The sequence below is a fragment of the Candoia aspera genome, chromosome 14 (genome assembly GCF_035149785.1).
Source record: "Candoia aspera isolate rCanAsp1 chromosome 14, rCanAsp1.hap2, whole genome shotgun sequence".
In the NCBI taxonomy this organism is placed as follows: domain Eukaryota; kingdom Metazoa; phylum Chordata; class Lepidosauria; order Squamata; family Boidae; genus Candoia; species Candoia aspera.
Window position 1 is genome coordinate 9,692,477 of NC_086166.1, and position 26,134 is coordinate 9,718,610.

At 44.3% G+C, this 26,134-nt stretch overlaps 1 protein-coding gene across 1 annotated transcript; it reads right to left on the minus strand.

Moving 5' to 3' along the window:
* Positions 1 to 2,180: 2,180 nt before the first annotated feature.
* On the minus strand, positions 2,181 to 18,611 carry ATP6V0C (ATPase H+ transporting V0 subunit c). The gene is made up of 3 exons (XM_063314588.1): positions 18,363 to 18,611; positions 5,425 to 5,608; positions 2,181 to 3,051 (listed from the first exon to the last, which is right to left on the minus strand). Exons 1-3 carry the CDS (start codon positions 18,439 to 18,441, stop codon positions 2,844 to 2,846), a joined length of 471 nt encoding a protein of 156 aa, XP_063170658.1. The 5' UTR covers positions 18,442 to 18,611; the 3' UTR covers positions 2,181 to 2,843.
* Between the last annotated feature and the right edge of the window lie 7,523 nt (positions 18,612 to 26,134).

Here is a 26,134-nt window from a genome sequence, read left to right on the forward strand (position 1 = left end):
AGTTCAGGAACATCCAACATTTCCTTGTTCGTCTCCTCTATATTAAGTTTTTAGGTGTGCATTTATAAAACATCAGATGTCCATCCGGAAAGCCTACCAGGACATTCCCATTTCTTGGATGAATGTTCCTATTGGCTTTTTGGGGGAATTTCTCCAGTGGTTGTGGAGATGGTCGCTTGCCTCCTTTCTCCCTGCAAGACCAGTTTCTCCCATGGCTGCTGCTGCAGTTAATTTTGGAAAATGATTCAAGAACACGGGCTGCTGAAGTTTGCCTGACTCAGGGTTGGAAACAATCTGTGATTTGCTCGCTGTAGCCTCTAAGTGGAGGAAAAAATGGAACTCGCCTTAATTCTGACTTGGATTAGTACGTAAGCCGGTTAGAGTTCCAAATCATCCACCTTTTTCTCAAACCGCACTCACACACTGTTGTTGGAGTCAAGAGCATTTCGTGCAGAGATAGTAAAATACTGTCATGGGTGCAAAAGTCTATCTTCTAAAGCAGCGTTTCTCAACTTTAGCAACTTTAAGATATGAGGACTTCAACTCCCAGAATTCTGGGAATTGAAGTCCACACACCTTAAAGTTGCTAAGGTTGAGAAACACTGTTCTAAAGTGTCCCTAAGCAAACTAAAGATTTTTAGTTTCTATTGAGATCAGTAAGAGCAATTTAAACGCTTCCAGCTCAGTTTATGGTCCAGAAGGTTAAGTTAACGTGAATTTAATTCTTCCAGCTAAAGAGAAAGCTCACCCAGCCTTGTGGAAGAACACTTCCTTTAGCCTCCAGTTCCCTGGTCCTCTTAATCAACATTTTCTTGCTTTTACTTTTAAAACACGGATGAAAAAAGATATGCCAAGATTGTGAAGTCAAGTAAAAGACTGCAGATTCAGAACAGTATGTGCAATGTCCAATCTTCAGTTGATCCTACAAAAAGGAGAGGATGAGAAGGCAGAAGAATATGGCCACAGGCACAAAACTAGAAGAGGAGAGGTGCGGAAAACATTTCAAGTTCAAAGCAGAACCTCTGAAGAACAAAGCATGGGCTTTTAAAACACTCCAGCTGTCACAGCTGGACAACTCTGTTTTTTTGTTATCAGATTGTGGGTTTCTTCTTTTTCTTCCCTTTTTCCAAAAGATTTTCAGCCTAGCTAGTACAACGGCAGACATTGGTTAGGTCTCTACCAGTGGTTCAGGCTGGCTGTGAGGTAGGAAAGAAGAAATTGTTTGAACACATTAAAGTTAGAAGATTTCTCCCCCCCACCCCCAATAAAACAACACCTTTAATACTTATATATTCACTCCTGTTGCCCTCTAAATGCCAATTATGAGTTCTAGAAGTTGGAAGTCCATACTGGGGGTGGGGAGAGATGGGCTCCAGGCTGCACAGAGCTGACAGCCAAGACCACAGTATCTACAGCAGCATCCTTTACCCTGGGTGACCTCTTGGTACAGACTTCATTTCCCAGAATTTTCAGAATAGTGATATGGGCTAGGAACCTTGAGGAAGCTGAAGACCCTCCCTCTGGGGCTACTGGAAGCTGTGGTCTACAGTAGTGGAGACCAGACTATTGGCTTTATTCCAGGACACATGGAGGCCTGTTGCTGGCCTTGCTTGTCTACGTAGATGCCCACTTGGTTCAGACATGCAGACAGAAGCTGCAGACTCTTCAAGGTCGGAGCATCCTCACCACGTCCTGGGCAGAGAAAAACAGCCAAGTCAGAAGACAGTTACAGCCAGCATTAAAAGCATTAGGAAGAGGCTGGAGCCGTACCTTCATGGCCTTTTTATTTCCTAGCTTGATTCGCACAGCACACTTAGCCACGCTAAGGATTTATTCCAGTTTCTGGGTTTGTTCAATACCACGAACTCTGAATTAACCCAGTGGGCTGAGTTCCCACAACCTGCTAACGCCCCAATCTATTCAAGGTGAAGACTAACCAAGCTTCCCCAGATGGTGGGAATGCAGCTCTGGGATCTTGGACTGACCAGGTTCATCCGGCCGGGCAAGCCAAGCCACCATCCCCCCTCAAAAAAGTCAAGTTTGTTGGCAAGGTCCAGGCATTTGCAACCTCAGGATTTTTTTGCGGGCGGGCGAGAGGGATGGCCATGCTGGATGGTGTCAGAGTTTGGAGAACCCGCTTCTCAAGGCAAATCACATCAAGACACACCCTGCTACAACGGTAGAGTGGAGGAAGTTTTTATTACCTGGAAACGTATTACTGCAAAACCCAACACTGGCTGCACAACTTTGATGCCAGAGCACACAGTTTTTACTACTGGGAACACAGGAGTGTCTCAGGCATTTTTGCTGTTATCTGTATGAACACAAAGTCTTACACTCCGAAACCAGGACACGACAGCTATCTTTGAGAATCATATTACATCCAAGGATTTCTCTGCACTTACAGTTAACCCCACAGTGTAGTAATCTATCTATGCATGAGATTAATATATATTTATATATATATATATATGGAGAGAGCATGGGAAATTGAAAACTCTTGTTCCATTATGTATGAACATGTCAAGTCTTATAAATAAAACATCCAATGAAGTGAGGGGAAAGTTACTGTTTTTCTAGTTCATATTTATACATAAAGGACTCTAATGGCAAAAGAAGTGGAAAACAGCACGTGAGCTTCCCCCAAGCCTGGCGAAAGGGGCTTGCGACAGCTCCTCCTGCTTTTCATACTGAAGTACACACAGGACAGACAAGTCACATACATTGCGCATTTACAAGAGATCAACTACCAAACTGATGACAACTGTACACATTGTGGAGAGACCATTTTTTTTTTCATTCTGGAACTTAGTTTGTTTTGTTTACGTCGTACTCTGCGGCCATTACCCTCTTGTGGAAAGGATGAGGGCGACGATAAGGCCGTACAGCCCCAAGACTTCAGCGAAGATCAAGATCAGGATCATGCCCACAAATAACCTTGGCTGCTGCGCCGTCCCCCGGACACCTGCATCGCCCACAATGCCAATGGCAAAGCCTGCGGCCAGCCCGCTGAGGCCTACGCTTAGTCCAGCGCCCAGCTGAAGGAAGCTCCTGCAAGGGAAGGGAAGCGAAGGGAAGGGGAGTCAAGCTGAGTGGCAAATCTGAAATAACCTGCTTCAGCCAGGGAAGACTGGCTCTTCTGCAGCAGCACTGAAAGAATCCTACTTCCTCTCTGGAAGTCAACTTTCTCCAGCCCTGGTGCTCTCAACTGAGGCCTTGGGAGGGCAGCATCCGGTCACAGAAGGACGGAAAAGGGCCCCTCCCGGAACTTTTTCTAAAAGCTGGGCTGCTTTCACCTCGGCCAGCCCAAAGCCTCCCTACCGAGTTGGGCTCACTGTTGCTCTCCTGTGGCAAGCAAGGGGTGCCAGCAGCTGAGGGCATCACAGAGTTCCACGTAACTGTGCCAAACAGAACCCAGAGAACTAAGGCATGCTGAAGCAGGGTCCCCGATGAGGAACAATTACACGGCCAAAGGAAGACTGCTGCGTATGCCAGAAAATTCGAAACCCCTTACGGAGCAAGCGACAAAGCCACCCGCCATCAGCCATCCCATTTTGGAGATTGCCGTGACGGGACACGTGTCATAAATGTTATGACTCTCTGCTGACTTATGTTACTGTGCTTGTTTATTTTTTTTTAAAATTACCATGTTGTATACGCAATCCCAAACCAAAGCAGGAAACAAATTAGTCCCGCTGCAAACTAGCTGTTAATTCACCGTTGCTTTGGATTTGGTTCTTGTAGAAGAGATACAACTGCATCTGAACCTCTGTACACAAATGCTGGGTTCCTAACAGTGCTACATGGTGGTTTGTTGAGTAAGCCATGACCGGGCTTACAAGGAAACTAAGTCATGAACTAAAGGAGCCACGCAACAGTTTTGCACATTGGGTGAACCCCTGCTGGGCTCTTCCTGGGGCAACAGGAATGACATCTCATCTTCAGTCTGGTGAGTTTTATAACACTGGCCAAGTCTCATTTGTCAGCAACAAAGCATTTTGTTCATTCATTCAAAGCTATTTTCAGCTTTCCTTTAATGATATTACAACCATCCGCTCTTGCACCCACATTCGTTTTCCTCAACCTTCCTTTCTAAGTAATCTTAGTTTTTCTGATCTTTAGAAAAGAGGACAGGCTGAAATTACAGCAGGCAAAATTGTTACGGCTGGTTATTCCTGTATGGACGGACACGAGTGTGCCTCCCTAGCCAACGACAGCCACTCATGAAAATTTAAAACTGACTGCGTTTCAGCCCATTTTAAGCACACCAGGAGAACTTCTGGGGCTGTCTAATGTAGCAGTAAGAGGATTAGTTTACAGACATGTTACAAATTAAGCATCGCTGAATAATTAAAAGCTGCATTGGGTATCCCAGTTATTTCATTTTAAAAGATTCTGCCTCGTCAACGAAAGAAGCAAGGGATGGGGAATCGGTAAACTTCCAGATGTGGATCACCTCCTGGGAGACCCCATTAACTCCAGATGGCTGCAGCTACGTCGAGTTGTCTTTTAGCAAGGTCTGGCGGCCCACGGGCTTTCTACCACTTTGCTTTTTCCGCCTAAAACCGAGCCACCTGCTGCAAGACTCCATCTTTGCCATATAATTCCAAAGCTGGCTCAGTCAAGACAGGGATGCCTGCTGCCCTGCAGAAGGGGTGTGGAACTTTTTCCTGGACTGGGGGCTCACTTGTGGCCTTCGAACAGTGTGCAGGATGCCCACTCCAAGTGATTGGCAGGGCCAGGGTGATTACAAATTTAATTTACACTGGATTTTTAAAAAATCACACGACTGTCCCTCATATAGAGAATACTCTTCCTTTCATCACGTTGAACATTACAATTTGATTGGCGTTTTTGGAAAGACTCTGGAGAACGTATCCAAAGCTTTCGGGGGCAAAATCTCCTCCTCCTCTGCTCTACGAAGATATAGCTGAAATACATAAGGCAGTGTTTCTCAACCGTGGCCACTTTCAGATGTGTGGACTTCAGCTTGCTGGCTGGGGCATTCTGGGAGCTGAAGTCCACACATCTGAAAGTGGCCACGGTTGAGAAACACCGAGATAAGATCTTTTATCATCTAGTATTGACAATGATCCTGAAGTTCCACCTACTTTTGTTCCATTTCAAAAAACCTTTATGGGTACCAAGTTCCAAAATAAACACTACCGTTCACTGTACTGCATTCATTTCCCCTAACAGCTCCTGCTCAGCTGGCAAAAGCCAAAGGCCTGAGGAGCATTAACTCCGCACCCTGCTCCTTCCGGTTTGCAACCTATGGCCAGCATTTCCCTTTCGCGGAGCAAGGAACGGAATTCCGCTGGACGCGTCCCATCAACAGTCAGATCCCCAAGCCCGCAAATGGCCTCTGCCGCCGTGCTTGGTGTGGGCACCACTTCCAGGGAGGCTGCCACCCGAGACACTTACTTGAATAGCGAGATGTCATGCGTGAGGGAGTTGGCAATAAGGACTGCCACTACCAAGCCGTAGATTGCTATGATACCCGCCATGACCACAGGGATGATGGACTTCATGATCAGCTCTGGCCTCATGACCGACATGGCAGCAATACCTGTGCCGCTCTTTGCTGTACCATAGGCGGCGCCCAAGGCTGCAAGGGAGAGAAAAGGCACAGGTGAGTCCTGCAAAATTCCCAACTCACAATGCGAGGTACAGACTGAACCTCTAATCAAATGCTAAGGCATCTGCTCAGGAAGAGCCCCTCTATGCAACACACACACACACACACACACACCCAGCCACCCACACTTGAAGTTCAGCCTCGAGAGAGCATATCCCAGCCTTAAAACGTTACAATGCCCAAGCTTAGTCAACTGAAAAGTCCTCTACTGCTCAGTGGTGGTACGCATGCAACTATTTTTGTTTTAAAAAACAAAGGTAAGAGTTTGCAACAAGCAACGTGGGAAGGATTTGGTCACGCGTGGAACTGAAGCTGGGTTTTCTGATCCTGGGGAACATTAGGATTTCCCCCCCTTTTTAAACAGTATTAAACACACACACGCACAGTGCTTACGTCCCATTTTCCCATTTCAAACAGCAAGAAACCATATTATTAGGTTTTAGACACTCTGGTTTGGAGGGACTCTGGGCTGCAAAAATGAGCCCCTTCCCCTTTATTCACCGAGCAGCAGCATTTGGAATACATTATTAGATCAAACTCTTCCTACATGCTTTTTCCTTACAAAAAAATGGGAAAGCAAAGTTGTTACATGGGAAAGATGCGGAAATGTGCCTTACACAACCAACTCAGCTTGCTGGGCTGGTTTTCTCCACCTTCAGTGAGTCAAGCCAAGTACAAGCCAAGGTGGACTTCTTGTATGACACCACCTCATCCGCAACATTTAGAGAAAGCATGCAATCTAATACCATCCTTAACTGCAACTCTCAAAATAAGAGTTTCGATTTGGGAGGCTGGAACAGGGAGATCACAGACTGAACTGAAAGGAAAAAAAAAATGCAGAGAGGGATGGTGGATAGAAGATTTCCTGCTTGGTTAGCAATTGTCAAATTCAACAAGGAACCTGGCTTTCTCTCAAGATTTGAGGACAGACACTATGATGATTGAATGTTTGCTCCTGGAAGAAAAAGCAGCAGATGCTTAGCAAGGCACTCTGAGATTTGCCAGCAGAGATGTCGTGTGCCGTTTTCTCTCCTCCGCCCCTTTCTCGCAGCTGTAAGTTCTCACTGAAGACAATAATAGAAATGAGCCGAATCTCTTGCCAAGGGTGGCCATGGGACACCCTCCCCCACCAGTGCATTTTGCTTATAAGTCTGCCAGGAGCATAGTGTGTGAAGGCCTACGATCACTGGACTGTACAATGGTCACCTTCTGAGAAGATTCCCAACTTAGGCACAACCTAGAGTGGCTCTGCTCATTCTCCAGCTTTGGTAGGAGAGGGGGAGGAGGAGAGGGGGAGGAGGAGGAGGAAAGAGCCCTGCCTGTGTTCCTTGACTCTTTGTTAACTCAACAATGGCCCCATATTCCCACATATTACTGGTGGGAAGCAAGTGCTGACTACTAACCTTGGTTGTTCTCACAAAGCTAAGCATGGTCAGATCTGGTTAGTATTTGGATGGGAGACACCGGGACCATAGCCTGGACTGAGGATTAATTAAAAAAAAAAAGTCCTGTAAAAAGTCACTTCTATGTTGTTGCCTTGAAAATTACATGGAGCTCAATTTGCACCCTGCAATCCTATAAAGGATTACCTAAACCTTGCATTAGGATCACAGGAGGGACAACAGAAGACAGTTAAAGCTTTTCTTCCCTTGCCTCCAGCAATCGTAAGAATGAGTGTGTGTTCTGGGGTCCACTGCTACCTAAGCAGCTCCCAAGGGGTTCTGAGAGGGACAAAATTATACCTTTCCCTCCAAAAATGCGATCCACTCAAATCTAGGATTTTGCAAATATCTTCCTTCGTAACAATGGTGCACAAACCTTTTTACAGCCCAAGGATGCACCCTGAAGTTGGACTAAAATTAAAACGAGGAATCCCTATAATGACTATCATATTATAAATTACAATTTGGCAGCAATTTTAGGGGGAGATCGGTTGTACATCACTGCCTGTGCTTTACAAATGGGCAAAGCATCAGCCCATTTAATCCTACTTTCCAGATGTAAACTACGCACGGAGAAAAACCTTCACTTAGTATCTTAACTAGATATACTGCAGCCTCTTCACAGTTGCGGCTGTGTGCCACAGAAACCGGACTGAAAGCAGGGACATAAACCAATTGCTATGGGAACAGGGTTCTCCCGCGTTTCTAGAAATTTACTGCAGGAACGTGGCAGCCTCAGTATCTTCTGCGTAAACAGTCCCAGAATGGAGCAAAGTTCTCACAGTTGAGAGTTCTCTGTAGCAAAGGCCTGAGACCATCAACCTGTTTGTTGTTCAGCGTTTTATTAATGTCTCTGACCCTGAACTAATCCTTAACTTAGCCATGACTATGTTTACATATTCGAGCGTCCTAGGACAGGGCTACTTTTTGTAAAATCAAAACACAGCCCCGTCAGAAGCTTCTGAGGTCTTTCAACCCAAATCGCTTCTAACACAATGGTTGTGGAAACACTAATCAGAAATTACTGTGCCGGTGTGTTTTTGTTTGAGAGACTGCTTCTGCGGACTATTTCACTGGCCAAGGTGATGTCTGACTTCTGCTTTCGTATACTAAAAAAGCGTTAGAGACTCAGACTTGCTAATGCCAAGTGACGCTTCACCCATCTTTCTTTCTGTTAGGGCCATGCTGCAGTGTCCCAAATGCCCAGCCAATACGGTTGTTGCAATTCTTGGGAGCTGCAGTGCCAACATGTCTAGAGGCTGTGCTACAGCATGGGAGCAATATGCAGGTATTTGCTAGGCACAGTTCTAAATACAGGACTGGACATTCTCTGCCCTTGTTTTCAAAGCCTGCAGCCCACCCCAGGCCCTGTCGCCCGACAGCTGAGGATTCGCAATACCTGTTGACTCCAGCAAGCAAGGCCACCCAGTAGTCCTTACTTGCTGACCCAGCAAAACCAACCAAGTGACCTGCACTTGCCAAACCAGTTGGCCATGTAGCTCCTTAATTAAATCGTAGATAATTGCTACAGACAGGTCCACGTCTACAAAAGATACTGGACGGTATGACAAAAAGCGGGACAGTTGAGACCGTCTCCTTGTTTCTAGGAGCATCACATGGAATTAAACCCATACCCCTTTCAGTCCAGACCTGAAAACAAGAACGTTTCTAGTTTAACTGAACCTATACTTGTTTTTACAGATGACCAGGTATGCACAAATAATTTTGATAGGTCTTGCTGACGAGCTATCATGGGGGTATCCATCTGGTGGCACTTTGCCTAAATTAAATGCCAAGTGAGTCAAACCAAATCAACTCTACACTCACATACCAGATGGCCAAACGTTTTTATCAAATCATACAACAACTGCAGAAAACTTTTAATCATATATGTTGTTTCACTGTTTTCCTTTTTCCCCCTGATAACGAATTGTTGGACTAAACTATTTCTCTTTTTCTTTTGTAAAGGCTGGTCAAAGACCATAAAGGTATTTGATTTGAATGCCAAGAGAGTACAGTTATGGGTCTAGGGAGTAAAAATTGATCACTTTAATCCAGCTGAGACTTCCAAGAAAATCTCCTGTGTCATACAGGGACCTTTAGAAGCCTGAAAGGCTTACAAAATGGGCGCTAGGAAGGAAGCGCCAGTTGCAAGTCATCCACTTGCCGAACTATAAATTGACAAGGCTAGAAGAACAGGTAACTTGTCCCAAAACTAAGATGCAAAGAAGAATAAAGAAAGAAAGCAAACTGAGGATGAAAGACAAACAATTGCTGAGAAACTAGGCAGAAGTGGGGATCTGGGCCTCAGATTCCTGATTCACGTACTGTCTTTCACAAATATCACAAGATACTTTAAAGGGAAGTACTGGGTGGCAATGATCAGTTTTCATTTCCTGTGAATGAATCTTGTATCCCTACAAATAAAAATGGCACTAGAGGTTTTTTTTTCAATAAGCACTGCAGGAAATGCATTATATGGGGGAAATCCAGATCTAAGCCCACTGGTGATCTTTATACCTGGCTTATAAAAATTACAAAATTTGTCTACCTTAACTCTTTTGACCAGCTACTTGCTGCAACCAATTCCAACTAAAAACTCATCTCTGGACAACAACCAGTAACAAGAACAAGTGAAGTCCAAGACGCTTGACATATAGTACACATGAGCATTCCACTGAGGTCCTACCGAAGCTGGCAAATCCTTGAAACTGAATAGCTTCTGTCCACATAACCTGCCTCTAGATCTTACCAATACAATTTGACAACGTTCTTAAAACTATCTTCCCCTTGATAGACAGTGCATCATATTTGGTAAAACAAAAATACTGTTTATTTAGCCACTAAGGGTTGATTACAGTGGGGTAGAAACACAAAAAATGAAGAGTTAATTTTTAAATAATATGGCTGAGGTCCAGGGAGCTACTTAAGGTCACCCCAAAAGTTTCAATATGCCTGGTAGGATTCTGCTTTTTCATCCTGTGAATAAAATGTTCTTCCATATCACAAACAGTACTGTACACAGGTGGCCAAGCGCCCTTTGAGCATGTGGAATTACTGATAAGGCTAGCATTTACGTGAACGAGACACATTTAAATACCGGTGATACTGAAAGCCATCCAACAGCACCATTAGGAATATTTACTGTGCTAGATGGACCTGGTGTTCAGCTGCCAGACAGAATGGGAGTAGTTTTGTATTCATTTGTTTCTTAATTAAACAATAGGACAATTGCATCTTGACCACCCTCAATAAAAGCCAATTGGAACAACTAGTGGAGCAAAGAATATCAAAAATTTTAGCTGCACTTCAAGCATTCACTTGACAAACATACACGAAAAATTCGTACAGCACAAACAACTTCATTTCCATTTCCCAGTTCCAGATGCAAAGCACCACTAGTTATGTAGCCCAAAGGGCACCTGCACTGTGGTCTGCCAAGTAAAACAAACAAGCAGGGGAAAAAAATAAAGAGTTCTTGTGGGTGAATTGGTAGAGCAAAAATCAGTTTTGGAAGCTGGCTGGGACTCACAACATACACTGCTTCCAAACCATGAAAGGAAAAGACTTTCCCAAGCTCCGGAAAGCTATGACCTGGCTAAGAGACCACATTTTCATAGGAAGTCCAAAAGGGCAAGGTGGTCCCAAATCTTTAAGCAAGGGTCACTAGCAAGTGTATTTCACAAGTGAGATTCCAGCAGAGGTCAAGTTTGTGCTACCTGTGAAGTTTTCACAGGCTACATTAGGAAGAAATCAGCATGTCCTAGTTGAGCAGGCTCCGAAGAGGACTTTCAACAAGGGTCAATGATTAACACTTCTCTTAAACTTGTTACACGAGGGTATCAACAATGCTATTATGAGCATGAAGACAGTATCAAAGGGTAAGACTATTTACTTTCAGAGAGGAATCTGACATGGCTCAGCCTCAAGTGATCATGTTTGGTGGCACAATGTGGCACGCAAAAAGCAATCTCTTCCCCAGTTGTCACACAAGCAGACAGAGCAGCTGTGAATCAGAAAGCTACAGGCAGTTTTAAGAATGCACACACCTGATTCGGCAATCCCACAGGGAAGGTCTCTTCGTAGCACATTCCCTGTCACTTTCAGGTGCATTTATTCATCCTAGGTAAAGGTAAAGGTTTCCCTTGACGTAAAGTCCAGTCGAATCCGACTCTAGGGGGCGGTGCTCATCTCCGTTTCTAAGCCTTGGAGCCGGCGTTGTCCATAGGACACTTCCGGGTCATGTGGCCAGCATGACGACACGGAATGCCGTTACCTTCCCGCCAAAGCGGTACCTATTGATCTACTCACATTTCCATGTTTTCGAACTGCTAGGTAAGCAGAAGCTGGGACGAGCAATGGGAGCTCACCCCGCCGCGCGGTTTCGAACCGCCGACCTTCCGATCGACAGCTCAGCGGTTTAACCCGCAGCGCCACCGCGTCCCTATTCATCCTACCCTAATTCTAATCAGCCTGAATCCTTTTTAAAGGGGGAAATTACATAAATACCTATTTTTACACTTTCTTCTATGAAACTGGTGATCCGGTGACAGCACTCTTTTCCAAATGTTGCCACACAGTCTGACAGATTACTGTTTCAATTTGCATATTAATCTGGGAAGCACCACATTAGGCAGCAGCTTAAAATTGCAGATGAAGTGAATTCTGGTCTAGCCCCACACGCTCACCTACCAGCTGTGGCAGAATTTTCAAATGTTCATCTCTCAAAATTGGTGAGAGCAAGAATTTAAAGGTGAATAAACCGCTTATCTGAAAACTGCCCCTTAAGCTGAGCAAGATGCAAGAAAGGATATATTGTTTTATCTTTAGAAGAAAGAATAGTGTATCGTGTGCTTTAGCACCGAACGTATTTCAAATCATGAGGGTGTTTTTGGATACATGCCCAGGCTCAGTAGTTGAGTCTTTATACAAGATGTAACTTTATTTTTTAAAAAACAACACAGGGTAATGCTGTGTGTTCTTGGAACAATACTGGTTTCATTAGTATGGCGCACAGGCACAAAAGATCTAGAGAAGAGTATCGGCCATTAGAGTGACTCTGCTTAGGAGTACTGAAGACGACCGTTTATTTCAGATACGAAATGAATCAGTTTATACATTATTCTTTTCCTTGATCTAGGAGGTTTAGTCAGTATGTTCTCGCTCACAAGCTGCCAGACCTTATTTCCATCAGGCTTGTGGGGCACTCATTGAAAAAACATAGCCAATGGAACTGTGTACTGCCTCTAATGAAAGCCAGTGACCAAAATATAAATTGGTTATCAGGATTTAGAGTTCTCAGATTCAAATGTAACGAAGGCTGTTCTTCGGTCAGAGTTCACACAATGAGATGGCCTAACTCCGTCACAACAGTAGGAGGCCCATATTCCTCACCCTTAGCTTAAGCACGTCCATGTGGAGTTGTGTGATAAGCAAGCTATGCTGGTACAGGTAGTCCTTGGTTTACGACTACAATTGGGACCGGAACTTCTGCTGCTAAATGAGGCAGTTAAGTGAGTCCTGCCCAATTTTGATCCCTTCAGTACCCATTTTTTACCAGGTACAACCCTGTTTAAAAAATGCCAGTCTTCAAGACTAATAAATCTGATATAGTAGAAAGTTGAATATATAAATACTTTACGATGTCAGAAGACTCAATGGAATTTTTGCTTCAACAGAGTAACACAACTCTCCCTCTGAACTCTGTGAGAAGGCTGAAACAGGAGAGCATGTTGTGACAATGATTAGGTTCACATCACATTAAGCCATGCTTGCTTAAACATGGTTTGTTGAGCATTATCCTAAATACCAGCCTGAAAGGAAATCTTGACTGAATTTTCCTGTTTGCCTGGCTGATACAAGACTTCCAGCAAGGATTAAGCATCTGAGAAAAGGTGATTCCCTCAACCACGGAGTAATTTTTTCTGCCAAAATGCTGAATTCTTGCACTTTATGACTGCACCCCACCCAGACTATCCACAACACTACTAACTAGAACAGCAGGCTAACGGGGTTTTTTTTGAAACCCAACCCATATTTCCAGGATTTTTTAGAAACCCATATTTTCCAGAAATCTTAGCACTAAAAGCAAAGAGCACCAATACTTCCTTGTTCTTGGCAGTTAGTTTTCTCCAAGGATCTAAAAATGATGCTCTGGACAAAATGACAGTCATCTCAGAATAGTGTTTTACAGCAGTGTTATTCATTTGAATAATCAAGTATTCAATAGAGTAAGTTCTACTATGTTTTACTGAGTTTCTCAGCTGTTGGACTCCAGAAGATTCTTAGAGAACAGCCTGACAAGAAAAACTGCAAGTTAACTCTAATTATGCAGCAGGTTTTATCACCTATCTCCCCACAGCTACCAGTTTCTAGGCTATCATTCTGAAGAAATGTCAACAGTCTACAGTTAAATTAGACAGTTTTGTAACTCAGGAAGATGATTGGGGTCATATATTCCATTAAGGCATAATTCTGTTAAACAAGTTTTGTCAAATGAACGGTAGCTGGCCGAGTTCGTGCAATTTTGTAAGTAACACTTCCCTGGCTTGATACATGCATCAAATCACCATGAAGCAAACCACATTATGGCTTAATGTAATATGTAGATCTAGTCAATCTACTGATAAGCAGCCATATAAATATGGCACGCACATAAAAATGTTAGCAATCCAAAATGGAAAACAGTGGCTTTGCACCAGCAGTTAACATATGGAAATGGAATTGAATGGAGAATAATCACGAGATTTTGCTGGTCAGAAGCCTAAGATGAGAGAGCCTATTTTCCCAGCATCCAACTTACTAAAGCAGACAGAGAAGCCATCATGCTAGCTAACTTAGGAACACAGCCAGACTATTCCAGGGTATATGCATCTTCCCATGCCACATATTCTCCAACTCCCCTTCCGTACAAAAAGTCACTTTAATCACAACTGCTAGAACTGATGACACAATTGCTCACTATTTTGAGATAGAGATGAAAATTCTAATACAACCCTAAAATAAGCAAATCACAAAAAGCAAAGGACCCATTTTCAAATCCAGTTCTGCTCATATGAGATGGGCCCACCAAATTTGTGACTCCCAACTTCCCCAGGTTAAGCAGCCACCAAAAGATTGTTCATCACTCTGCAAAACTAATGCTTTATTCTACACAGTGCACTGTCATAAACCATGGTTTATAAACCAAAATGCTTGGGTTCATACAACAAAGGTAAACCACACAAACCATCTGTGGCTTAGCATGATGTGTAACTTCAGTCACCATGCCATTTCAAGAACCATATGTAGAGAAAGTAGGAAGCTTGATAGGGATATAGCCTTTCTACTCTTTGGAAATTTGTCACCATTTCCTTCTGCAATGAGAAGTATCTTAGTTAGTCATGTTGCATGGAAAGATTAAATAAGAGTATCACTCAGAGGCATCTGACCATCCTTGATATACCTGATGAAAGGAAAAAAATGTCACATTGTCCTTGCGGTTAGAGAACAATCCCCAAGTAAGCACTGCAGCATTGATCTCTTGAAGGTCACCATAGTCTTGGCATCAATGAAAGAATTAGCCATCACAGGATTAGCCAGCCATGACCAGAATGGTTTCTATGAGATGTTTACTATCATCAGAAATCAGCGTGTATAGGACTAAGATGAGGGTGTTTATACAACATGATTTCTGCATCAAGCCTGCTAGCACAGAACAAGACTGGGATCTGTTAGCAGCAAGCTAGTCTCCAATGAGTCATAAGGACCTATGGTATACAACTACCTTTTCTCTAGGGCGCTCCAAGACAGCACTCAGTGACATTCCTACCTATGTTATTCGCATCTCAAAATTCTGTAATTCCGAGCTTGGGATGACTGCCACAAGGAGGTCAGCTTTTTGCCTGTTACTGTGAAGTAATTAGCAGGCAAAGCACCCTATATTTCACTGATGTAAGTACTTGGGCACTTTGAAGCACTAAGAGTTGTCCAACACAAGTTTAATCAGAAAGCACTTGCAACAGTATATACAATCAACACTATTCCATTGTGCCCATTTTACCATATGCTTACAACTATCTCCTTGAGTATACTCTACCTTCTGCTGCAGTAAAAAACTCAACGCTATTGAGTATTTAGTTATTCTGCCTTGGGGATTTTTTGAGGGTGGAGGAGCAGAAGCAGCACCAGAGCTGAGCAGGGAAGGGCCAGATGTTCTTCTAGTCTTTAGAAATGGCATCCGTATGAACAGCATGTCCCCTTGGGGCATGGCCAATAGTTTCAGTTCAATGGTGCGAGCTGCTACCACCTCATGATGACGACCCACAAACTTGGTTTTACAGCTTGCAAGTTATTTCTGCTAACTATTAAGTCACATGAAAAAGGCAGCAAAAGCACTTAAGGAAGTCACATCACATACGTAGACCTTTCTGTCCCTTCCTCATTTTTCAACTGCTACAAGAACATTAATTAAGCTGGTTGGAAGAGCAGCGGCAAACACAAAAGGCAGCATGGCTTCAATGGGGGGCAACTCAGGTTCTCATATCCATGTAGTCACGATGAAGATTGGGATGCCTTGGGCTAGCTACTCTGAAGACTAACTTATCCTCACAACACCCCTATGAATTTCACAGAGGAAAGAGAAACAAAAAATAAATGGATATTCTAGGACAGGGTTTCTCAACCAGAGTTCCATGTAATCCTAGGGTTCTGTGAGAGATCACTGAGTTCCCTGGGAGATCACAATTTATTTAAAAAATTATTTCAAATTCAGGCAACTTCACATTAAAGTAGTAAGTTTCATCCTTTATTTTTAGTTTAAGAACACCGTTAATGCATATATACAGGCCTACTCCACATGAAACAAATATAATAATTTTGTAACTTGCAGCCTATATTTGAGCCTGAATGTGTAGGGCTTCCCCAGGGCCTGAAAAATATTTCAAGGGCTCCTCCAGGGTCAAAACATTGAGAAAGGCTGTTCTAGGATGATTCAGATACATGTTAAGCTTTGTAGGGAAGGAGATTCTTCTGAGAAGTTATCTTAAAATGGAATTTTATCTAGAATATAACCTAAAGAGGAAAGGAATTACACAGATGACAAGTTAGGTACGACTTGTAAAGTACCTTCAGAATGAAAAAGCTAAATTTTTCAAATAAGTCTCAGGGCAAGTATACTTCAGAACAAGATAAGCATTTTTTAAAACTTGGCTCTATGTTCCAAGACTGACATGTCTGTAAATACAGGTTTATTCATTTTAAGGGAGCAGTTTGAATTTTGTATTAATAATACTGACTAGATTGGCACAGTCATAATGTGGTTTGAGCTTAGCATGGTATATTAACCCAGGCAATTCTGGTTTATTTAATAAAGCCACGGTTAAACTGGCTTAGCAGGATAGGTGAAGCCAGCCACTGGGAGGTTTCTTTATCTGAAGCAATCATTTCAAACAGTATCCACCAATCCAGCGTTGGGTTTATAGCACTGTAATCGTAATGTTAACCCAATACATCTGGAGGATAACAGAAGGGGAAAGGCTTATTTTAATTTTCAAGAAAATTTAAAAGTGACGTGCCAAAAGCTGCAGCATTCCCGTCCCCCTAAAAGATAAGGGTCAAAGATGTGGCTCAGTGTCCTAATTCTGGATATGAGCATCAGTTTTGTACAGAGGAGTGAGCATAAGGATACAGTCAAGTGAAGCTGCAAAAGAAAGGCCACCAGTTTCACTATATCAGCCACTCAGGACTCTTATCATGCAGCCACAAAGTCAAGACTGAAGGATTATAGTCACACCTTTCCTCCAACATCTGCAAGCTTCAGTTATAGATCATTCTTGCAGACTGGGATAGATCTCACGAGCCTGGCCCACTTAGTGCTGTGTCAGTTCTGACAAGCCAGCCTTCAGCAGATAAGCTCACAATGAGCGGAGGAGACACCGCTAGGAGAGTCCTACTCCTTGCAGCTCCTCCTTAATCTCGAAGCCAATTTCACAGCCCCACTGCAATCTCTCGGTCTTCCTAAGATTACAGAAAGCCAGGCAAGTTGCATTGGCCAGCAATGCCAAAGAAAGCTAGGGTCAGGGTGCATCCTAAGCTTAGCTGAATCAATGCATGTGGGAAAACAGCAGAGGCTTCTAAAGCTCACTCTTTCTCCCCCCTCCCCCGCAGTCACATGGCTGGCCAGGGTTCCTCCATCAGCTGGTGTTATGACATCACCCCATTTCCCCCTTTGCATTGCCTTTCCCAAGAAGCAGCCTGCCTACCTCCTTTTCTTCTACCTCCCCCTCCTGGCAAATCCCCGGATGAGCCAATTGGAAAGAGCAAAGGAACCCCCCCCCCAAAAAAAAAACCCAGAAGGAAGGAAGGTTGGCATATCAGAAGCAGCAGGCAGGGTCTGTCTGGCTCAAGCAAGACTGGAGTTCCACCCTTCACCTGGGTAGGAACATCTCCGCAGCCACTTGAGCGAGGAGACAAGAGGAGAGGCCAGCCTCTTAAGCCCCGGAACAGGGTGGGCCGGAGCGAAGGATGGGCCCCTGCCTCTCTTTACACTGGAGCAAACCAGGCAAATGACACACGGAGGCTGCTGGCACAGTGGCTTTGGGGGAAACACTTTTTAAGGCGACCCACGTCAAGGGTGCCTGCAAGCATCACTCGCCAAGCCCAAGGCACTGAATCCCTCGGACATCTGCCTGCCCTCTCCTCACCCCAGGTTCCTGCGGGGGCTCCAGAGCCTGGGTGGGGTAGGAGATGCATCTGCCAGTGCCGTCTCCCAGCAGGGTGGGGCTTAAAGGCAGCAGGCACAGAAGACGACGTCGCCAGCCTTGCCACCGCTGCCCTTCCCAATGCGCCAACACGACCAGGAGGGTGGCCTTCCTGGCAATGGCACAATCAGACTTTTTTTTGGCGGGGGGAGGAAGAGGGAGCCTCAAAAGGGATAACGGACGCCTTCCCCACCCTGCGGTTAGGTCGGACTCCAGCCCCCATCCCCCCCCAGCCCTGGCAGGCAGCCCCCGACCGCCTTGCCGCCGAGGAGAAAGGGGCTTCGCCCAGCCACCACCTCCTGCCCCCTCCCCGTCTACAAAAACCGCCCAGGCAAGCGATACCCCAGGGAGGCGCGTCCACACGACACCCGGGCACCGTGCCCTCCTTCTGAGACCCCCCGTCAAAACCGCTGGAAGCGCCCCCCACCCCGGCGGGTCGTGCGAGCGCTGCCCGGGCTGGAGAGAGGCGGGGGCGCCGGCCCCACGGCCCCCCCCGCGGCGGCGGCGACCCGTCCTCCCTCCCGCGGCGCCCCCGGGCCTCACCGCTGAAGACCATGGCGGCCGAGGCGCCCATGATGGCGAAGAAGGAGGAGTACTCGGGGCCGGGCGGAGGAGGGGACATGGCGGAGCCGGGTGAGGGGCGAGGCGGAGGACGGCTGCGGCGCCGCGAGGAGGTCGGGCAGCGGGAGGCTTCGGCTTCTCCTCCGCCCTCGCTGCGCCGCCCGGGAACGAGGCAAGATGGCGGGGCGGCGTCAGCGGCTATGTCGACACGACGGCGGTCCTGCGCGGACAGTCCTCCGCTGCGCCCGCCGCTGCCTCTAAATACTCAGCCGCCGCAGAACAAAATGGCGGCGGCGCCCTGCGTCACGTGGCTCACGACGGGCTCCGCCTGCTGCTGCTGCCGCTTTCCCTTCCCTTCCGCCTCTCGGTTTTTTTTTTCTCATACGGGATGTGCCAAATTAGGTGGGGGGCAGCACGTCGATGGGAAAGGGGGGCAGCCGCTATGCTAGCTCTGGCCGTGATTTTTCTAGCCCAGACCGTATTGGGGGAGGAATTGATTTGATTGGGCTGTGGTCCGAGTGCTGAAACGGCGCGCGGAATGTCGGATGACGCTACTTCGCTTTCTCGGCTCCCCTTCGCTACGCGTGAGACGCGTGTGGTTCCGCCCTGTCAAGGCTCATCGGATCTCTCCGTGAGCGTTCGGAGATTTTTTTTTCCCCGAGGAGCGTGATTCAGCGCTGATTAACATAAGGGGCGGGGCCGGCAAGACAAGGAAAGCCCCCTTTTTCCTGCTCCCTCTTTTCCTTTCTTTTTTTTTTTTATTTTTTGCAAAGCTGCCTGGCTAATCCGGGTAGCGTTTATATCAATCGGTTTTAATCGGCAATAAAGCAAGATGAGCATTTATGATTCATTTTCTGTTGGAGCAACAAGAGGAGGGAGACTCTGCAAGCAACTTCCTTGCATCCTGTTGCCCTCCAGATGTGTTTGGACTGCAGCTCCCAGAACCCCCAGCCAGAACATCTGGGTTACGAAAAGACTGACTTAAAAAGTTAAACCCATTTACCGTATCAGAGACACAGGATGGCTTTGCTTCATTGCATTTTCAAATCAACCATGCAACAAAATATGGGGCTCAAAAATACTGCCAGAACAGGCCGCAATTCTACGGAAAACATGTCATCTCAGTCTTTAAATAAATGCATCATGTCAAAGAAGGGACTTACTTCCTTCTGAATGGATGTACATGGAGAAAAGGTTAGGACAATGGTCAAGTCCTATTTAGATTTGACTCCAGGATTGGCCTTGATCTGAAGTAGGTGTTGGGGTATGGCTTCTAATCCATCTTTGAAGTCAAAGACAGAAACTTGGAAGAGGTGACAACCTTGCCTGTCCCCTTCGATTTCACTACTTTTATTTGTCATATAGGTAGTCCTCACTTAACAACCACAATTGGGACTGGAATTTTGGTTGCTAAGCAAAGTGGTCATTAAGCGAATCTGACCAGATTTTATGACCTTTTTTGTGGTGGCCATTAAGCAAATCACTGTGGGCATTTAGCAAACCACGTGGTCATTAAGTGAATCACACGGTTCCCCATTGATTTTGCTTGCCAGAAGCTGGCTGGGAAGGTAGAAAATGGTGATCACTTGACCACAAGATGCTGCAATGGTCATAAATGTGAACTGGTTGCCAAGTACCCAAATCGTGATCACGTGACTGTGGGGACACCACAATGGTCATAAGTGTGAGGACCAGCCATAAGTAGTTTTTTGCAGCACTGTCATAAGTCTGAAACTTCACTAAATGAATGGTTGTTAAGCAGGGACTATCTGTAGTTCATCCTTTTCATGAGAACATGTAGAGAACAAAGGATATCCTGGTCAGAATGAGATATACAAACTTTGAATTTTAGTTCCCCTGGGGCGGGGAAAAAAAAATCAGACATCAATCTTGCCTGGCTTCATCAGCTGCAAATGTGCTCTTTTTTTCTCCTCTTAATCTAAGAGAATTACAAGGCACCTCACTAAATTTGAAAAATTAAAATCTCAATCAATACATTAACAAAAGCGTTAACATCTAAACTTCTTGCTATTTTATTGCAGTGTTAAATCTTGCCATTAGACAGATTAAAATCAGTTGGGGAAAATGATCTACAAACTGTCACTGGGGAAGAGGATTGGAATAAGATTTGAGTTTCCAAGTCTATATGCTCATCCTTACTTAAATTAGAAAAAATTATATCAAAGTACTCATGGATGGTACATGAGTCTGGTTAAACTGATATATGTATCTAAAAATAAATCTATGCTCTACTGGAATAACTTCATCATGAAAGGGGCATATTTTTATCTGTGACGGATATGCTCGAGAATGAAACTTGGGTTTAGTATTAACAGAAATTAGTAAAATCATCCACCAGGAAACCAGACTAGATCCACAGTTAGCTTTGTTGCAGATATGTTCACTGAAAGTCGTAAGAAAATAAAATCTGCGTAGATGGTGATAAATGGCAGTTATAGGGTGATAGTAACAAGAACGATAATTTTAAAAAATAGGAACTTAAGACAAATGATCTAAGCAGCTTTGGTACAGTGTGATGGTAGAAAAATTAATCCATTTGTTATACTTCCAGACAGGGTAATCCCATCCATTTTCAGATGACAAGATCTGATATTCTTCGTCAATTAAAAAAAAAAAGAAATTATGGTAAAGAATGGCCTACTTGTTCGATATGGAAAGTTTTGCTCTGATTATAAAAAATTCTAGAATTAGTTCTTAGTGTCTAAATTTGAAATATTTATAATGATAAGATCTTGGCACTGATGAAGTCGTATTGTATGAACATTTCTGTACACTATGAAGGCATTTTATATTATATTATTTTACTTAATAAATGTAATAGTAATAAAAAGCCCTAAAAACATACTAGAACTTGAGGGTCATTCAGTGAACATTAATGGTGGTGGGTTCAGATAAACGGAAGGTCTCTTTCACATTACTACTGTCCAAAGTTGTGAAAGATATGAACAATATCCTATGGTTATTTATTATTATTAGGTTATCATATAGCCATATCATATGGCTATCAATGTCTATCAGTCACCATGGATGCCCCAGGAATGAACAAAACAGGTCTCTCTATAGCTGGGGAAGTGAGAAATTGTGCTTGTGTTCTACTTTTCATTGGCTTTTGATTAGCTACTGTGAAAAACAGAAAAATGCACCAGATAGTTCAGCTTTTCTCAATCTTGGCTCCTCTCAGATACATGGACTTCCATATCCAGAATTCTCAGCAATGGCTTTGCTGGTTGGAGGATTATGAGATTTGACATTATCTGGAGGATACCCAGGGCAAGGCTGAAGGTAGATCTTCCACTGATCCAGGGGGACCGTTCCTATGTTCTACGAGGATTGCATCTGAAGTCCTTGGATTCAATTCTTCATAGGATGGTGTCCATAAGGTGTGAAGTCTGGAGTTTATACCATGCTTATTGACTGAAGAGGAGTATGGTGATAGCCTTGATGAAAATATGTAGCAACCATTAGTAAAACAGGAGCTTAGTATGGGAAAACAGGAAGAGGTGAGGAAGACACTCAAGATTGGCCCACCTTGACTATCTTGGGTATAAGAGGGAGGGGAGGAAAAAAACTGTTGGGCTTTCAAGATTCTGTTGTTATACCCTATAACAATAAAGTAGTGTTCCAGTGGTTTATGTGGTGTTTGTTTCCTGACCTGGCCTACCTCAAAGGCTGACATAGATTGGCATGACCTCTAACTATACTTCTTTCCATGTACTTATGTTTAATCTCTACTTTCATCTTGTTGAGATCTGAGAAGTGAGTGAACCTTTTGCTTCTCCCTCATCTTCCTGCTTCATTAATATGGCACCCTTTTTCTTACCTCGGACCTCTGTTGCCAGCCCGGACTGAAATTATACCTAAACTGCTGTTTTATTGCCCTTTCTTCAGGGAAAGCTATAACACAGGACTGCCGTGAATTTGCAAATGCGTGTTGAATACAACTTTGATTGTGACCTTTGTTTCTTTTTTTATTATAATTCCCCGAGAGACCTCAGTAGCTGCCAGGTCATGTAGACTAATAAAGAATGACAATATAGGAAGACAGTTAGTTAGCAATCAGACCACTCACTCAATTGACCAAAAAATAATCAAGATAATTTTTTTTTCTAGGTAGGTTTTTTTAATGACTTGGGAAGGGGAGATATGTGTTCAATAAATCTTGATGACTGGTGACTACGAGGTCTTACAGCAAGAAAACCATTAACAGAGTGTACCTGCCATGTGGTGACAAGGGGATTGAATCCATTTCTCATGTGTTATCATGCTGTAAATTCTACAGGGATATGAGGTCTGCTTACGTTCTGCTCCAAATATGAAAATTCCCAGGAAGGCCAGACAATTTCTTTGTGAATCACCTTCTAGAAGATTCAAAACCCTTCATCCTTGTGCAGTAGCCAAATTCTGTGTGGCTGCAACAAGGCATAACTGGTCACGGGAATAACCCCTTCTGTTTTATTCTTTGCTTCAGGTTTATTACAGGTAGTCCTCACTTAACAACCATTTGTTTAGTGACAGTTTGGACTTACGACAGTGCTGAAAAAACTGACTTACGACCTGTTCTCACATGACCATCGCAGGGTCCCTGTAGTCATGTGATCACGGTTTGGGCGCTTGGCGACTGGTTCGCATTTATGACCGTTGTCACACAATTGCCATTTTTGACCTTTGTGGCCGGCTTCTGGCAAGCAAAATCAATGGGGAACCACATGATTCGCTTAACAGCCATGTGGTTCTATTAATGCCCGCAGTGATTCACTTAATGACCACCAGCAAAAAAGATTGTAAAATCAGGTTGGATTCACTTAATGACTGCTTCACTTAGCCACCAAAATTCCAGGCCCAACTGTGGTTGTTAAGCGAGGACTACCTGCATATGCTAGCTATCTTGTTTTAGGTGATATGCATTTTTACTTCATCAATTATAATATTTTAGATCTATACCATACCATTATAGTAGCGTATGTTAGACTTCTATTATAGAGACTCCTTGTTAGGTTAGTACTTTATCTCACCCATTTGATTTTACTTCTGTGCTGTCCAACCAGATCCCTAAAGTGTTAATGAGTTGGACCCCGCTGATGCGAAATGACAGGGAGGATGCCCTCGAATAACATGGCGGAGAACACTGATACAAGACCTGAAGGCATTGAATATCACATGGAAGGATGCTGAAGAACTTGCCTAAGACCAAAAGAATTGGAGAACACTTACTGCCCGATATGCCATGTAGCATTGATCCGGGACAAGAGAGAGAGAGAGAAAGCTGTATATTTTTAAGTTCTGCTGGTCATTGACCAAATAAATGTTAACTATAAACTGTAAACCAGGGTTTCTCAACCAGGGTCCCGTGGCATCCTCGGGTCCTGCGAGAGGTCCCTAGGGGTTCCCTGGGAGATCACGATTTATTTAAAAAAATATTTCAAATTCGGGCAACTTCACATTAAAGAGGCAAGTTTCATTCTTTATTTTTTGAGTTTAAGAACACTGTTAGTGCATATAGGCAGGCCTACCCATGAAACAAATAGAATAATTTTGTAATTTCTGGTCTAGATTTGAGCCTGAATGTGCAGGGGTTCCCCGAGGCCGGAAAAATATTTCAAGGGTTCCTCCAGGGTCAAAAGGTTGAGAAAGGCTGCTGTAAACTATTTCTTACAGCAGTGACATTTGTGTCCCAGCCCAACTGCTTGGGGGATGGTGGTGAAGTTTTTTTAATCAAAATCTGTGCAAAGGAAGATGCCACTAGCTAGTCAGAAGCAGCCTTGAGCAAGTCTGAAGGAGCTTGATGTGGTTTCAAAGCAAGGGACTGCTGCTGCCCTATTGAACCTGGGCATGTGTAAATAAAAACAGAGGTTGACAAAAGAACACCAAGTGTGTCTTTTGTTTCTTCCTGGTAAAGAAAATGGGTCTCCCAATGGGAGTGCCTGGAATTTTCCCCGGAGAAATCGCAAAGTAGAAAGCATTACAGTAGGTGGCCTTGAGGTGTCCCCTAACAGACAGTGACGCGACCTATTTCACAGTCATATACAATGTTCAGGCTCTGATGTTCGGTTTGAGCATGTGGGAAGGCTGCAATGCAACGCCCAGAGTTGTTAAGCTGCAAAAATAAAAATTTGGCAAACTGAGGAATGCTGTCCTGTGCTATTATGCCAAGCCTTTGGCTCTGGAGATGCTCAGCTAAGGGAGGGCAGTCCAAGGTTCAAGGGTACAAGGTTAATAGAACCTGGCAAGGCCCAAACCTTTAATTCTAGACTTCTGATCAGGTTCTGCCCCTCCTTGAAAGTGAAATTGGCCCTGCAATAGGATTGGGTTGGGTCCCCTTCAGTACTTGAGCACCACCCCTGAGAAGCTGTAATGGTCTGTGGGACTGACCTTGGGAGACAGGAGGAAATGCCGCAGACTAGGCAATGGTCAGATAAGAGGCAGCTGAACCCACAGAAGGAATAGGTACATGGCAAACATCTCAGAAGGGACCCTCCCTAGTTTCTTGAACTGTAAAGGCAAGGGGGGAGAGATGTACTTTCAGACTTGCAAGATTCTGTTAATGTAGCCTAACAATAATGTAGAAGTAGCTCATCTGGTGATGTTTCCTGTCTGGTTTAACTGGGAGGGCTGACAACAGTCAGATAAGAGGCAGCTGAGCCCCCAGAAGGAATGAGGGCATGGCAAATATCTCAGAAGGGACCGTCCCTAGTTTCTTGGACTATAAAGGTGAGGGGGGAGAGATGTACTTTCAGATTTGCAAGATTCTCTTAATGCAACCTTACAATAAAGTTAGAGCTAATACTTCTGGGTGTGCTTCTTGCCTGGACTACCTTGCAAGGCTGACAGAAGCAATAGGAAAAGGGAAACCATTTTTGAAGACGTAAGGATGTTTTTGCCCAAAGTGTTCCAGCTTTTTCTCAGGTCTTCCTTCTCTCTTTATCTTGCTGCCTAAGCTGATACTTTGAGCTAAGGGCTTGCTTAATTGGGGTTCAGTATGTTGGGCAAACCCTGCCAAATATGGTTTATTCAATAAACCATGGTTCCACAAATTGTAGCCTGGCGGTGGATGTCATCTCATGGAGTTCTTCCAAGCGGAAGTCAATGTGTCTGCTATAAATAGAATAAAAATAGGAACACCCTTGTAGTATATGGCATGCATTGGTGAAGATTTGAATTGTGTTTCTCTTACCAGCTGTTGGCAGAGAACAGGGCCATGTCTTTGAATGACCTCTGTGGAGAAACATCCAATTAAGAGAGCTGTATTTAAGAAACCTTCCAGGTTTGTTTTAGCCCAGGACAGTTTACAGTACAAGATGATTCAAGATCGAAGTGTAACGCCAGCAACACAACATAAAACTCAAAGACAATAAAGCAAAGTGGAAGATTTCCAACGAAACCTGGGATTGAAAAGAGAATAACATTTCAATGCGTTAAAAATAGCAACCTGATTTAAGCTGCTGCCCCAAGGCTACCCAGAGTAACCAACATCACTCAAGGGGCAAGCCAGGTTTTGGCTACCACACAATTTTCATGTACTGTGTTAATTTTATTGCCTTGAGTGAAAAGTAATGCTGTATCTGATTACATCAAATATCAAACTATTTGGATGGGCTCCATCCCCAAATATGGGGTTTGGGGCAATTGCCACCTCATCCCCCCCCCCCCAGCATCTGCCTCATGAAGTAGCCCTCTGTCTCTACCTAATGGTAATCTAACTCTAATCAGGTGTTAGCACTCCCTACATATAGTAT